Below are 16047 nucleotides of genomic sequence, written 5' to 3'. Positions count from 1 at the left end.
TTATATAGACCTTAGTGGTCCCCTAATACTGTATCCGAAGTCTCTTTTATATAGACCTCAGTGGTCCCCTAATACCGTATCCAAAGTCTCAAGGTGGAGGCTGGGGGTGTGGACTTGTTTAACTTGGGTTTACCCCAATTTTGCAATCACTGCTTTTTCTGGGATTTACCCGGTACTATTGCAGTATGCAATGCTGTCAAAGATTTCTTCTGAAAAATGACTATGAAAACTATTTTCATAGAAGGAAAAAGTACTTTTCCTCTTGCTTAATTCCCTATCGATCAACAATTTTTGTCATGACCTTTGTATCCGACGAGCAATTTCTTATCTGACGTGTTTACAGGAAACAAGAGACGTTTAGTGTAACCGAAAGCAACTTTACTGGATACTCGCCCAGTTTCTGGTACAACTGGTTGGCGTTAACAAGCACCTTCCTTCTGTTTGTGCTGCATTGTCCAGAGACTATAGCAGCCATAGTTTGTTCATTATGAGCGTGTCCTTGTGACCTCCTGACCCCAATTGGGCAAAATATATCTTCATCATGTTGCTGAGCTTATTAGGGAAACTAAGATTTTAAAATGTCTTGACTTACCCCAAATTATGTTGTGCTTTGAATAGATTCCCATTAATCTGCACTACAAATGACTGGTTTACCACATGTATTCCAGAATTTTGACAGGAAATACATTGTAACTGGAATTTAATCAGCTTTTTGTCAGCTTTAATTGGACGAACCCCTCACTTGCTTTTATATATAATTAATAATTGCCTTATAGAAGATTAAAACTCATTATTTCCTATTCCCAAAACAAACAAATTAGTGAAAACCTTCAATCGCGTTGCTGTAATGCAGTTCCACATTAAGGCCATAAGGTGTCATGCTAAACACTGTGAGACATCCTGTCCCCATGAGTTAGACTATCAAACGTCTCACTTGTGTTCCCTGCTTGCAGCGGTTTGTAACTAAGTACAATTTACTTGTGTATTACCATGTCATGCTACTTTATAATTCTACTTGACTATGCATATAGGAATTATGACTCCAATTCATTTATTTGACATTTAAATTGTGATTAACTTTCCAGATTAATGGTTCTAACAGTCCATTTTGAGATTTTCGAACAGTATGAGTTAATTTGTGTAATCTAAGAGGAAATGTTTTAGGTACAATAACAATACAGTTTAAATACTGAAGTCTAAATTAATGAATATTTCTACATTCTGGAAGCTATGCCTTTGTTTTATGTACAGTAGTCATTAGCATTGTGAGAATACTTAAGGTTATTTTTGTGTGTAGTGTTTTCCAGATTCAGCTTTCAAAATGCACTACAGCTAAATGAGCCATACTTGGGACACCCCTCTCTAATCTAGTCGTAAACATTTTTGGATTTCCCAGACGTGAAGAGCGGCCTGTGGTCCCCTGAAGGCAACACGTCGCTTACTGTCTGAACCCGGGTGATACTTGAGGTCACCTTCTTCATTTTTCATTGGTGTTAAGCAGGACAAAGTGAGACTCAAGTTTCATCCCACAAAGTCTGGCCATTGACCTCCAGGGCTGACGCACTGCAGCGGAGCAGTCACGTTGCAGTTACCTGTCAGAAATCTTTATCTCCTTGAATCATTACTCGTCGTATGTTGTGGGACTCCACTCTCCATTCTTAGTATGGAGCCAAACGGAGCTAACAAAGCATATTCCGACGGATACTGGAGGATACAACGATTCCATTAATGTATACATCCAAAATTACTATTTAAACACTCACTTTATTGATTTGCTATGATATTAATTAAAATGATGTATTTCATATCTTGAGATCTGGTCATCACAAATGTCCCTTTAAGCCACTCTGAATTATTGAAGAAGGCCAAAATGTCGTTTGAATAATTAATGTTTTTAGGAACAAAGTCCTTCTGCCACAAACTCTCAATCAGGATCACAGTTTCACACAGTTTCTGATCACATTGCGAAAAAGGAGAGGATAAGAGAAAATCTGTCAATGCAAATTAAATATGTACACTCGGGGCTGTAACCCCCAAATTGTGACAGTGGCTCCAGTAAATTCCAGGAACATCATCTGAGATCCCGAGTAGGCGAGCTTAATGGAAGAGGATAGGACTGCCAAGGATGGATGGGGCTATATATATATAAATATATATATATATATATATATATATATATATATATATATATATATATACAGTATATATTGATTTACTGTATGCATTATTATAAATTTGGAGTCAGCAATAAATGGGAGGACGTGCAGGATGCCTCAATGATATTGGGGACTCCCAGCATGGGTGAAGCAAATCAAAATAAAAATGAGAAACAGTGACTTCCTGAAAATTAGTGTTTTTTTATGACACTGTACCTGATCACCCATCACCCCCATTAAGAAGCAGGGTGTGTTTTTTTCATCCTCTCCAGTGCTGAGAGAGCAGATGGAGCGCCTCACAAGCTTCACTCATGTAGTGTCAAAAATGTGCGTCTTATTTGTCATAATGCATCTTTTACATCATTTTGCTTTTCCAATTAGCAGCCATAAAAGTAGTAATGCAAAACCAATGTCTGAATGTTGTTGATTAACAAAATCAGGGCACAGAATCAATGGCTCTAGAAATACTTTAGGTAAACACTGCTGAACTTTGATTAATATTGAACCCATGAGGATTGCTTTGCCGGTCAATATTGAGCACTGTGTTCACACTTTGATCAAAAATATAACGGCAAGGTCATGGCAGCGGTGAGGCAGCTTGATGCCAGTTACCGTCACTGGAAGAAACAGGATACTTTGGACGGATTTAATACAAGCTGCCCATGTCCAACTTTGACTTTGCCCTCTGGAGGGAGTGAACTTCAGCTTGCTGTCTGTGCAGGTCTGAAATTGGCTTATAATGTGTCTGCTGACAAAACAGTAACCCAATCTACAGATATGAGTTTCACAGTCTGAGCTTTCGTGTGAGACCCATCCATTGTTTCCCTTTAAAGGAGTGGGACCGTTCTTCTTGTCCCGAAGAACAGAGACATGCAATGGGAATATTTTTAGATCCATTAAGAGTTGCACTACAGTCTGCTGTGTCACAGTGATTGGACACTCCGCTGGTCTTTGAATGGATTTCTCAGGGTGAATCTTTATCAAAGGAAGGATGGATGTGATCTCTTCGTGGAACACCTAATGAATTATAAATGACAGCCTCACATTAGCGCTGACCTTTCCAGAACCACCTGTCTGTTAAATGCTAAAATGCTATCAGGCCTCGTCTCCGTTGTATCACTGTAGGATCAGTGATCAGCAGGGTAGATTGACCCGTGGACCTGAACGTTAACTAAAGGACAACAGGAGCAGGCCTCTGAACACTGCAAAAAAAAAAACAGCCAGTATATTTTAGCAGGAAATAACTTTAACAGCTTTGTCTTACTGAACAAAGACTTGGCTCCCGAAAATCATAAAGTGTGCACTCAGCAGAATGTGATGATGATGTGTCTGTCCCAATGATATGTCTGTGATGTGAATGTTTGGGACAGTAAAGCATCACATGAAACAGCTAGCGCCTAGAATTGGTGGCCAAGATAGATAATCTTATAAATAATTCATTTGGTCTGCATATTTAATTTAGTGCTTTTGCATTTGAAGCTATCACGGTCAAAAGCATTGTCAAGCTCACAGCACTAGACTTGACTAGATCTAGTGAAGCCAATAGACAGAAATATGTCAATATGTCAGCTTTTCATCCGTTGCATTTCTGCATGATTTGATAATGCTGTTTGATCTTCCTATCTATTTTTAGCATGGGCTCCTACTCATTTCTTAATTAGATAAGGCTTGTTACAAAACACACAGCAAGAAAACGTCTGCTCCTCCATTCTGCCACCTACACTCCGACACCAGATATGTGTACATATATATATATTTAAAAAAAACACTTACCCGGTTCTTTTTCCTTCTTGTTATGTGACACGGACTCGCTGGGGAGAATTTTTGAATAGAAAGAGATGAAAAGGCAGGGAGAGAGATGCTATCATGATATCAGTGCAGAGAACCAGCAGTGAGAAGGCATTAATAAAAGCTAACATGAGGTGGTAATGAGTATTGACCTGCAGCCATGCACACTTACACTTATACATTCATCACTATTGTCCAACAGAGAAAAAGTTTTAAAAAGTTAAAATTTGTTTAATGTCACACAGCCAATTTATCCCAGAAATAAAATCATCAGAGGGAAACTATACAGTTAGGATACATGTTTAATGAAAGGCACTCTTTACAGGATAAATAAAACATTACGACACTGTATATTGTACAATGTTGACACATACTGTACAGTAACAGTCCTCGAGTATGAAGTGCTACGTAACATAGTAAAGTGCTGACGTGACTAACCAATGTCACCTTATTGCATTTCATTTTAATTAATTAAAGTATTGCTCTTTCCATTGGGTGAAAAACAAAACATAGTTGTTTTGCCACCCATACGTCGTCATTATTGCATATTGTGGGGAAGGCATTGATTGTGTTACAACTACATCCACTGCCATTTCTATACAAGCTCTTTTTATATGTATACTAAACTCACATACAGTACATTTTCAAGATTTAAACGTGGCATGCATATATAGTACCAATTTTCCAGACACAAAGTTCATCATTTGTTGTCATCATTTCACAAATCCAGTTGTAGTTTTGGCTCTCCCTAGCACATTGAATATAATGATAATCACTATATGATTGAAAGACTATAATATTTAGGTACAATAAATATGTCAAACTTTCAGTTACTGATAATAAGAGTTCAAACTCCTTTCGGCACACTATGCCATGCAATACAAATGAAGGAACAAGGGTAAATTGAGGCATTATCAAAAAAAAGAGTGCAAAGGTATTGTTTGTTGTCTATGCCCTCTCCTCGATTCTCTCAGTCTGATCACAAATACATACCTCATCTCACATTCACATAAGACACTCTAAGAAATGTGATTTCCCTGCCAACAGTTGATAGTGTAAAGCTCCAAAAGTCCTCAAGAGATACGTGGGAATAAATGTTCAGTGCCACAAATTGATATGTTTTTTAAAGCATACATTCATATTATAAGAACAATATTAGATCTGGTGCAAAACACCAAATAGTAAAAATGAAACCACGTAGTTAAAAATAACTTTTTATTTTAAAAGCTGCATACAACTACTGCATGTACTATACTACAGAAAATCTTAATGCAGATTTATATTTTGTCTATCTACAAGACTAATAGCAGACATGCCAACTATTTAATTTATTCAGGAATATTTTTAGGGGGTAAAAAGGCCCCAGAACTTAATTTAGACCCTGGTCCCTGCGGTCAAAATGCAATGAGTTCCTCAAAACGTTCCTACTGTAGACCTTGGGGAAAGTTCCTGCTGTGGAAAAGTTGCTTATCACACAGATATTGTTATGCTGTGTCATATGGAGAAGTACTGCTGGCTGAAGCATTCACAACTATAGATGTTGCCAATAAGACAATGTGTGCGCTCCTGTCCTCTTGCCTTACACTATTCGCCTGCCCTTTAAAATCGTGACAAGTTCTATTTTGGTTTTGCTGATTATGACAGTGACAAGTGACTAATTGATGTAATATGAACTCTGAGTATACTTCCAGTTTAAATCCTCTGATTTTCACAACAATTTTTTTATTTTCTTTTGTGGGATAAATCTACTGTTATTTAAGATTCTCAAGGATATTTTGGTGAAACTTACAACTTGCTTTGCCTTTGCACTTGTTTATCCCAACAGTCTACATTTTAAAGGTGATGAAATTTCTATAGTACAAATGAGCACTTTTCTTCAAATTGCACTGGATGAAAGATGATAATTATACCTTTCAGTTCTTCTCTTGAAGTTGATCAGACAGAGTAATTGCTGAGTTGTGTTAATTGCACTTTGACACATCCACAAGCAGACAGACAACTTGTATTAAGACTGCCTCACCACACAGGGCCTAATAATACTGTCATATATGCAAACATGTTCCCATGTTTGGAGTACAAAATAGTGAGAAACAAGCTAATATCGCCGCAGTCAATTCACTACTGGATATGTTAGACTTGTCCATGTGTTTTTCATGCCCTTGATATGTAGGAATACTTTCTCTAACATTGTGTGCCATTTTTCTCGTTTTGCCAGTTGCCGTTACTTTTGTTTAGCGAGGGTGTGCTTCCGTACTTGTTTGCAGCTGACATTTTCTGAGCAGCCTCCGCCGCCGCATCCATCACCTGTTTCTCCTCCTGCTCAGTCTCACGGTGGTAAAAATAGTTAAAGTTGGAGACGATGACAGGGACGGGCAGGGCGATGGTCAGGACACCAGCGATGGCACAGAGGGTGCCGACCATTTTGCCTCCAATTGTGATGGGGCACATGTCTCCGTATCCCACAGTGGTCATTGTCACCACAGCCCACCAGAAGCCGTCAGGGATGCTGACAAACTGCGTCTGGGGCTCATCCACTTCTGCAAAGTAGATGGCACTTGAGAATAGGATGACTCCTATAAAAAGGAAGAAGATGAGCAGCCCAAGTTCCCTCATGCTGGCTTTTAAGGTCTGCCCCAAGATCTGAAGGCCTTTCGAGTGTCGGGAGAGCTTAAAAATTCTGAAGACTCTCACTAGACGGATAATTCTTAGGATTGCCAGGGACATGTTCTGACTGGAGTTCATATCATCATCAGGGGTTGTAGCCAGTTCTGTTCCAAGGGTTACAAAGTAGGGAATTATAGAGACTATATCAATGGTGTTCATGATGTTATTGAAGAAATCCCTTTTGCTGGGGCACACCACAAAACGGACACCAACTTCAAAGCAGAACCAAATGATGCAAATAGTCTCCACAATGAAAAAGGGGTCTGTTAAATACGCGAACACGTCTTTAGTGGCGGGATGAGGGGCAGAACCGCCTTGGGTCCCGTTGATGAGTTGGGTAAAACTCGGGGCAAAGTCAGTGTCTTCCCTGAACTCTGGCAGAGTCTCTAGACAGAAGATGACAATGGAAATGACGATGACAAACACAGAAACCAGAGCGACAGATTTGGCTGCACTGGAGCTTTCTGGGTATTCAAACAGTAGCCAGAATTGCCGTTTGAGTTCGTTGGTGGGCAAAAGGACCTCTGGCTCTTTGATGAACCCTTCATCTTCACGGAACTGCTCCATCGCTTCATGACCCAGCTCATAGAAAACCATTTCATTCGCAAAAACATCTAAGGGAACATTGGCCGGTCTACGAATTCTCCCCCCTGACTGATAGAAGTACAGAACACCATCAAAAGACGGGCGGTTCCTGTCAAAGAAGTACTCGTTTTTCATTGGGTCGAAGTATCTTATCCTCTTCATGGGGTCACCAAGCAGTGTCTCTGGAAAGTTATTCAGGGTGCTGAGCTGGGTCTCAAACATCAGACCTGAAATATTGATGACAACTTTCTCGTCTTTTTCTTCAATGCAGTGCTTTTCAAACACATCTTCATTCTCGTAGCAATCCTTTGCCATCTTACTGAAGACACTATCAGTGGGAGACTCACTGTTGATCAGGAGCTTCAGATTAGAGATCAAACTGCCACTGCTGGACTTTGCTTTAGTGGTCAGAGAAGGGGGAGTGGATGGTGACAACCCTTCTTGGCCAGACTGATGCCGACGTCGTCCTCTGTATGGCGACTGGTGAGGAGAACTAAGTCGATGGGTTAAAAGATTGTGATCAGGGGCCTCTGAGGGGGGTGAAGTCGGGTACCCAGAGTCACTTGGGTCCCCCAGGTTGATGCCAACATCATCCATGTTCTCAAAATTAACCAGCGGCACCTCCATTGCCTGTCTCGTCACAGGCCACAACTCCGTCTATCAGCCTGGTTGGAGTACAGGAGACAGAGGAGATACCACAACCAGTGCCACGATGTAGATCCTAGCAGGGCCTGCCTCCTTCTGGTTCTCATTCAGGCAGCTGAACGCAACATTTGGATTCAGTCCTCTAAGTAATCTGTTGAAAAGGGGTGAAAAAAAAGCAAAGTTACGTTACATTTTTGTTAAATAGTGCAAATACAGTTCTGTTGGTGAAGAGACTTTTCTGTTAGCTCGTGTTTGCATCAGCAAAAAACTTGACATCTGATACTATGCTTGTACAGTTATTTTTTTCCCAATTCTCTGCCATGGCATACAAGAAAACACAAGCTCTGCAAGTTCGGCTGTGAAAGGGCTTACACAAGGTATGGGTCGTATTATCGCTGATCATGGGCTACAGAATGAAATGAAGGTGTTTGGATTTCTAATGGAAAAACGTCTGAGCTCTCAGATTTGACTGGAAGCAGAAACTCATCAAAACTGAAACACATTTGTTCCTTTGCTTTAACGTCAGTCTCTAACTACTGTTTGGGTTGATCCATCTCAACCCTGTCGTGGGGTAGTCTATCAGCATCACATTTACATTATGTCTAAGTAGCTGTTTATCGTTCCATTTGTCTGGTTGAGAGAGGTAACCAAATCCCGACACATGCTTCGAAAGCTGCAACCTCTGTGTCCACTTGACACCAAGGGCCCTGCGCACTCGGAGAGACTCAGCTAACTCTATTTCCACTTGCATTGTAGCAGATAACGTAACAGTCCGGGATCGTCTTTTCAAAGGACATCTTGATACGGCTTGTACGTGCAAAAAATAAATATATTGATTGTGCCATGTCAGCAAAGAGGGGTCACTCAGACCAAGGGAAAGGACATTTGAAGATGCAGAAAACAGAAAAGTGCTGTTAAATCTACACTCTTGAATCTTTACATTCTTTTCTAAAAGCAACTCCTTGATGCTAATTTGCTACTAAAATCCCACCAAACAAACTTGCCTTGTCTCACACAGCATCAAAGGCAACATCCACCGAGATCACATCAATACACTTATCAAACCACCCACAAACACATGCAAATATACATTCAATCAATTGTTTAAAAAGTTTAAATCCAGCCATGTGCAGACGGTCCGCACCACTCACCGGCGTCCCCCGGCTCTGCAGAAGTTGTGTTTCCTTCTCAATCCTGCCTGGCAGCTCCGCTCTGCTCCCCCTTCCTCCCTTCAATCTCTCCCTCATCCAGACTCACAATCAAGAGTGTCTCTAGCTCTATTAAAGCTCCCATTGGGTAATTTAACACCCTATGCGAAACCAGAGATGCCAGAGGTACCCACACACACTTGCAAACATACACATTGGCACGCACACACAAACAGAGACAAACCCAGAACACAGGAAACTCACAGTATTTTGAATTGGGGGAGGGGTGGGGGGGTCACCTGGCTTTGTTCTCCCTGCTCCCTCATCCGTCAGTGGGATAAGTGAGGCTGTTACAGGCAGCTCTCTGATAGGAGATTTACGCAGCAGGAGCCAATCACTGTTTGATATGGCGAGGGGAAAGTGGGACCCACTTTTTCCCCTCTTTCCTGCAGAGTAAGCATCAACACGCAGGATCATCCCATCCACCCTCACCTTGGGGATTATACTGCATTCTTCCCCCGTTACCTGCAGCAGCGCACATCTGCCCAGGGGATTCAGCTTTCTCTTCTTTGCATCTTTAGTGATACATGCTGACGTGAAATCTTATATTATCCGACAATAATAGTCTATGATGTTTTTTAACAGTTGCAAATGTTTTCCTTGTCTTCTCTGAAATCTCAATCAAACTTCTTGTCTTTAATTAAAAAAAAAACTGCCCTGTATGCCTTTTCTCAAAATCAATAAAATAAGCATTTGCCAGTCCCTCTTTACAAAAACGAGAATTATACAGCACACAAGGATCAATTTTATTGATAAATATGTGTACATTTTCACTGAGGTCAGTTATTCTGGGCACACATTTCCCGAGAGGTGTTGAGTATGGATTTGTTAGAGGGTTCATAGTGTTGAGAGTAAAAACAGTCCTTTTCCAAGAAAATCCTGCAGATGTGTTTGCGTTTTTTCATTTCTGCTGACCCTGCCAACTGTGTGTGTGCCAGCTATTGAAGGTTTGTCAGATTAATACAGAAGAAAAAAAACCCAAACGAGCCCAATTAAAAAGGTTCAATCAAATTACAGAAAGGCTGCACTTCCTTTTCTTAATCCTGCTGAATTCTCTCGAGGAGCGCAAACTTTAATCAAAAGTTAATCTCTTGCACTTTTTCAGAAGGTCGGCCAATTTGGCAACATGGGTTGAATATAGTGTTACCTGATAGTGAACCAGTAGCCTGAAATCAGAAATCATTCCCTCATCTCCCTCTCCTCCTGCTGCAGCCTGCAGTTGGCTGTCTGCTGATCCTCGGTAACATTGCGGCAGGAGCAGCACCACTGCAGGAACGGGCACATGGCTTCAAGGTTACGGAAAACTTTTTTAGGACATCACAGTCTACACTTCGCTGTACATCATCACCAACCATTACCTCTAAAAATTCTGATTATGTGTCCTCACAGGAACATTGTGCACATGTGCATCAATGAATATAAACTTTTGTATATGCAGATATACATGAAGGTTTTCCCCATGCGCAGAGAAGTACAGGAATGCAAAGAGACGCATGTGCACAGACAAACATCCCTCAACATGCTTAACAAATATGGTATATAGGGATTTTTTTCTAGGATCATCCTGCAATGTCCTAGAGATGTCATTGAGAACACAGCCAGCTGAGGCATGACTTGTCACCTAAACACTTCATAATAGAAATTGTGACAGGCAAAGAGAGACAGGAAGACAGATGGTGAGGGGGGGGCGATCATAGACTACGAGAGTCGGACCAAGAGGGTAAATAATCGATCCATTCCACTGCTAAACGATTTGTGTCAGTAGAAGAGGGAACGAGGAGGTAAATGGGTGGGATATGAGCGTCAGGATGAGGTGGACTGCAGCTACTGCAGTGTCACACGTCTCGGGACTCTGACAGTGTGACAGAGGGATAACGTCCTGCCTTCTGTCCTTCTGCGCAGCCCTCGATCCAACATCCCTCCCTCCCTCCCTCCCCTGCCATGACACAGTCACCTTACCCATTAACAGACCGTGTTGACAAAGCATTTTCTTTATCAGCTTGTGCGTGAACTATACTGACGCAGCATAGGTATAAACGCCTCCTTCCTACACACTGTTACAGGGCTTGACTTTGAGCCACGGACAGAAAAAAAAAAAAACTTCAACACAGAAGAGACTAAATTTAAGTGAAGGAAGTATCCAGATTGCTCAGTCAAAGAAGCATTACAGTAACACACTGTAAATGAACTTCATTATAGGTGAAGGTCCTGCAACTAAAATGTTTTATTCAGTTTAAATCATGCTGTCATGTATGATGTTTCTTGTTTTTGTTACTAACACTATTAGTACTAATATTAATATTAAACTCTAATCTTGTATTTTTATAATCTTTTTTAGCTTGACTTTGTAAAGTCAGGGACTACCAAAGTTGGGACTAGAGATGAAAAATAGCCTTTTGGCCAGTTCTGGTATATTTACAGCAACGTTGAAATGGCTCCTGGGAGTGTTACATTAAGTATTATATTGTCTGAGCCAATTTTTACCATTTCATTGATTGTTGGCTAGTTTGATCTATAAAAATGCATCATATTTTGTTATACTCTAGTTTGAAGTAGTTTTTTTCTGGCATTTCTGCTTTTATTCAACAGGGACAAGAGAGCAACAAAATGAGGGGGGGGGGGGAAGAGGAATGACATGCCACAAAGGTCCCAGGCCATGCTCAAACATGGGACGTGACCACCGTCTTAAGAAACCAGGACATAACTTGTATGTAAACTTTTGATGTGTAAAGAAACTAGTATCTAAAGCTGTCAAATAAATGTAGTTGAGTATAAAGTAATGCTTTTCTCCAAAATGTAGTAGAGTAGTACAAAGAGGCATGAAATGGAAACACTCTATTCTATTATTAGGATTTTCTACATTTTCTATGTACTTTGCTATATACTGTGGTAGTTTTTAGGAGAAGTGTTTGTGTCCATATTGCTTTGTGATGGTTATTAGTTAAAGTGATTGGTAATGGCCTGACGAGTTCTCGCTTAGATCCAAACGTAGCTCGGTTGAATTACATTGGCTGGTAGCTGTCAGTACACTGCGGATCTTTTGTGTGATTTTTGCCTTTCTGATTCAGCACCTAAAGAGGTTTTCAGGGTGTGTGTCTCCTAATCTCTCTCTGTTTGTCTTTGGAAATGACAAAGTAACAAAATATGTGGACAACTCATCTCGTGCACATGATCTTAGTAATTCTATCGCAAAAGCCCATATGCTTATCCACCTCATTAAGGGTGACAGGATTTCAAAGTGCACGTCATGTAGCACGGATTAGATATTCCAGCCTGGTAATCTTATAGCGGTTGTAAAGGCAGCTGGTTATTCCAGTCTAGTAATCCTATATATATTGTAATAGAGGTTCCCCTCAGTGCAAAACTTACAAGGACAGGTCAGGAGCATACGAGGTTATAACAGCTACAGTATAGAAAACCCCATAATGCTCAAAGCACAGACACGTGTTCACCCAGAACCTCAGGGTGCCACAAGTATGGATGGATTCACTTACAGGCAAAGTGATCAGGGTTTCTCAATCACAGGCTGGGATCCCTTGTGGGCTCACTTGATAACTAGATGGTGTCAAAGAAGACTGGGGAGGCTTTAAATAATAATGTCAGGTATTTTTTTGATAGCTGTTTTAGCCTTTATTATTAGATTCACGGTCCATAAAAACAACAACAAAAAAGATACAGATACACAAAAAATATTATAATTTCTTATTTTGGAGCTGTGGTCTTGACAATTTAATACAATAAAAAAAACAATAAGAACAATCATCCTCACAGACTTTGTGATGCTTTTGCCTCTTTTTTGTCTCTTTGTAGTTACACATCTCTCTGTGGTTTTGCATGTCTTTGTGGTCAGTCTGTGTTTCTTTGCAGTTGCTTTGTGTGTCTTTGTATTTGTTTTATGTTTCTTTGTAGTCATTATGCACGTCTTCGTGGTCGGTATTTGTCTCTTTGAGTGACATTTTGCAGGTGAAGGTCAGGGGGGGCCCCTAATACTTTGGGCCCCAGGGCCTGTTCAGTAATCCATCCATGTTGAAGAGGCTGACCATGTGATTGCATGTCCCCACCTTGAGTCTGTTTTATTATTTATTTTATTTTATTTAAAGCCTTATTAAGATTAAAAATCCTTGTCCTGGTCAAGGCAGGCAGCAACAACAATAACAAACAACATGAGACGGCTAACGCAAAATATGCCTTGATATCTGAATGCATTAAACAGAAATGCAATCACCACCCTATGATTGAAAACATCGGCCGTCTGAAAAGAGAGCCACCAATTTCTGCATCAGTACATTTCTCCAATTTAAATCCACAAAAATACACCACATATTGCCTTTTAGATCTGAGGTTGCAGGCAGCTTGAGTAGAACATACCTTAAACTACTGATATTTAAGGTGATCACAGAGAAAGCAGATAAATGTTAAAACTTACTTCAAACTCTGGACTCACATCATTCTGCACAGTGAAGGGCAAACATCCAAGTGAAGTAATAATAAGCGAAACCCATTTTTGAGGGGGACTTTAAACGTCAGTCAGTACATTTTTGATTGATAAAAGATAGTTTTTTGGTTCACTGTGAGTGCGCACTTCCCTTCATTGTTTGGACGGAGGATTTGGCCTGTAGCTGAATGTGAGGACTGTTACTCCACTAAGGAGATTACGCAACACAGGAGCTCAGCCCGGAGAATCACCCTCATAGATGAACAGATTGGACTAGATACTGCTTAATTGAAACGTCTGGATTGTTTTCAGCGTCACTAATCAAAAGACAAGTGCTAATCTTGGATGACTCTTTGGTCCCGACACAGTAGGGTAAGAGACGAGCAGCCACAACATTTAACACTGCAATCCTCAGTTGTTTAAATGCTGATTAAATTCCACTTTCTTTTGCAAACATCCATTCTGTTTTTCTGCTGTTAAGAGCACAACAACATCCAATATATGCTGTAACACAAACCAATTCCCTCAAAGCACTATCACAAGCGGTGAGAGAAATAATTCTCCATCCAGCAGTCAAACTTACCCATCAACAGGGAGGATGATTGCCATGCACCACCCACTATTTTGACGTCAACATTGCTCCCCATGGACAGGGATGTTCCATGGCTGCATGGCGCGCCGAGCTCATCCAAAGCCTCCCGTGTTCCAGAGCCTCCTCCTCATGTTCCCATATGACCTGTTGTAGAGTACAAAACCTAATGATAGTGAGGAGTTATCCGTGAGATGTGTCAGATGCATTGCATTTTTTTCACATTCAGCTAGGATGATCAGACAAAAAATGAATATGTTTAAGAGTGAAATGTAATCCAGATTTTCAGCATTGAGATCAGGAAGGTTTGAGCAATACAATGTCCACAAATAAAAACAAGAATACTTTAACCACTACCACTGTGACTACAAAAATCATCATAGCAGCATTTCATTTATATGTTTTACTGTTCACATTTAACAGCTTCTATTTAAAAAAAAAAAAATCTAAAAATCCAGGTGTACATATGTCTACATGAATTTTTCATTTTATTTGGCTTATGTTAATATGAATACTGTATAAAAGCATTAAATTGAATTTACCTTGTTATCCAGTGGTGAAAGAAGCTTGTCTAAACTCACTCACTCAATCCTCTTAGATTAAATATCCAAAACAAGCAATGGCAAGTCTTAAGGAGCAGTTGGAAATCTCTCTAAAGTGAGAGGTTTTGAACATGAACAAGACGGATGTTTTTAACAACAACATGGTTTCCATGGAGTTGGTCCGTCTGAGTGACATGCAAAGAAACAAATCGTCACACAGCTCCCTGTTCACATCGTGTTAACGTAGCTTTTGTCCATTGATCCCCATTTTTGTTGTGAATATTCTGCACCATCCGCACAACCTTCACATGAGGTGAAAAAGGGTTAAGATCAGGAGATGATGCTGAAGACTTCAAAGATGACGAGTCCAAGGATTTCAGCTCATTTGCAGCTTTATTTAAACAGTGAACTAACTTTCATGACACAGTGACCCGCCTCTGTACACACACGGATGTCTATACACAAGTGACCAATGACCATCAGAATAACTGCATTTTATATAGTCTTCTTGTCCTGCAGCGGTCAATTGATCTATTTCTGTGAGAAAGAGTTACCTTCTTATTTGTGAGACACTTCAACTCGTTACACATTCTGATCTATTCTTGCAACCTGTGTCCCCTTCACACGCTGACTCGGCTCTGAAAGCTCCCTGTGAATGGTTAACTACATTTAAACTCTTGCATGCATACAGTACATATCAACCTATCATAAGGTATGTTACTTGAAACCTTCTTTGCCATCTCTGAATAGAAACTGTGTTCCCCTTGCCTGTCCACCCCCCACCCATTAGTGTAACGAGCCATAACTGAAGTGAACTTCTGTTTGTGCAGCACAGGGCTCATTTTTCTCATCGCTAGTAAAGTCCTCAACCTGTCCATCTGCCTGCCAGGTGCTCTGGCTTGGCTCTCTATCATATTTCTGTGTGTGTGTGTGTGTGTGTGTGTGTGTGTGTGTGTGTGTGTGTGTGTGTACACCTCTCTGCCCTTCCTCTTGTCTATTTAGTTTACTTTGTTGAAAGTCAGGGGGGGTTGACATATTTTTCACAAAGACGCAGCTTTTCCCCTAATTGTACTACTTCATCGTGACTTTTATCTGATTTGGTGGTCCAATGCTTTGATTGCAAAACTGAATTACGTTTCAAATGTGCTAAGTTTAATACATATGTGCATATTATATAAAATGTGCAATAGACAGGCAGGCTAGTCCAGGATGTGTCGCGTTTCAGCATGGCTGTAGAGTCTTGTTGTAGAGTTTTGTTGGTACTGTGAGTGGAAATTGAATGAGCCTATTGCACTCTTTAGCCGCATTATTTTTAAGGTAGTTAGCATAAAAGAAGAATTAAAGGGCCAATGGCATGAAAATGTCACTTTATGAGGTTTTTAACATTAGTATGAGTTCCCCCAGCCGGCCTATGGTCCCCCAGTGGCTAGAAATG

The 16047-nt window shown here is 40.5% G+C and overlaps 1 protein-coding gene across 1 annotated transcript; it reads right to left on the bottom strand.

The window, feature by feature from the left end:
- Nucleotides 1–4229: 4229 nt before the first annotated feature.
- Nucleotides 4230–9203, bottom strand: LOC116688441 (potassium voltage-gated channel subfamily A member 10). The gene is made up of 2 exons (XM_032514476.1): nt 8990–9203; nt 4230–7989 (listed from the first exon to the last, which is right to left on the bottom strand). Exon 2 carries the CDS (start codon nt 7818–7820, stop codon nt 6126–6128), a length of 1695 nt encoding a protein of 564 aa, XP_032370367.1. The 5' UTR covers nt 7821–7989; nt 8990–9203; the 3' UTR covers nt 4230–6125.
- Nucleotides 9204–16047: the final 6844 nt, after the last annotated feature.

This window comes from Etheostoma spectabile, chromosome 4 (assembly GCF_008692095.1).
Source record: "Etheostoma spectabile isolate EspeVRDwgs_2016 chromosome 4, UIUC_Espe_1.0, whole genome shotgun sequence".
Classification (NCBI taxonomy): Eukaryota; Metazoa; Chordata; class Actinopteri; order Perciformes; family Percidae; genus Etheostoma; species Etheostoma spectabile.
Note: the sequence above shows the minus strand (reverse complement) of the source record. Positions and strands in the feature narration are given on the sequence as shown.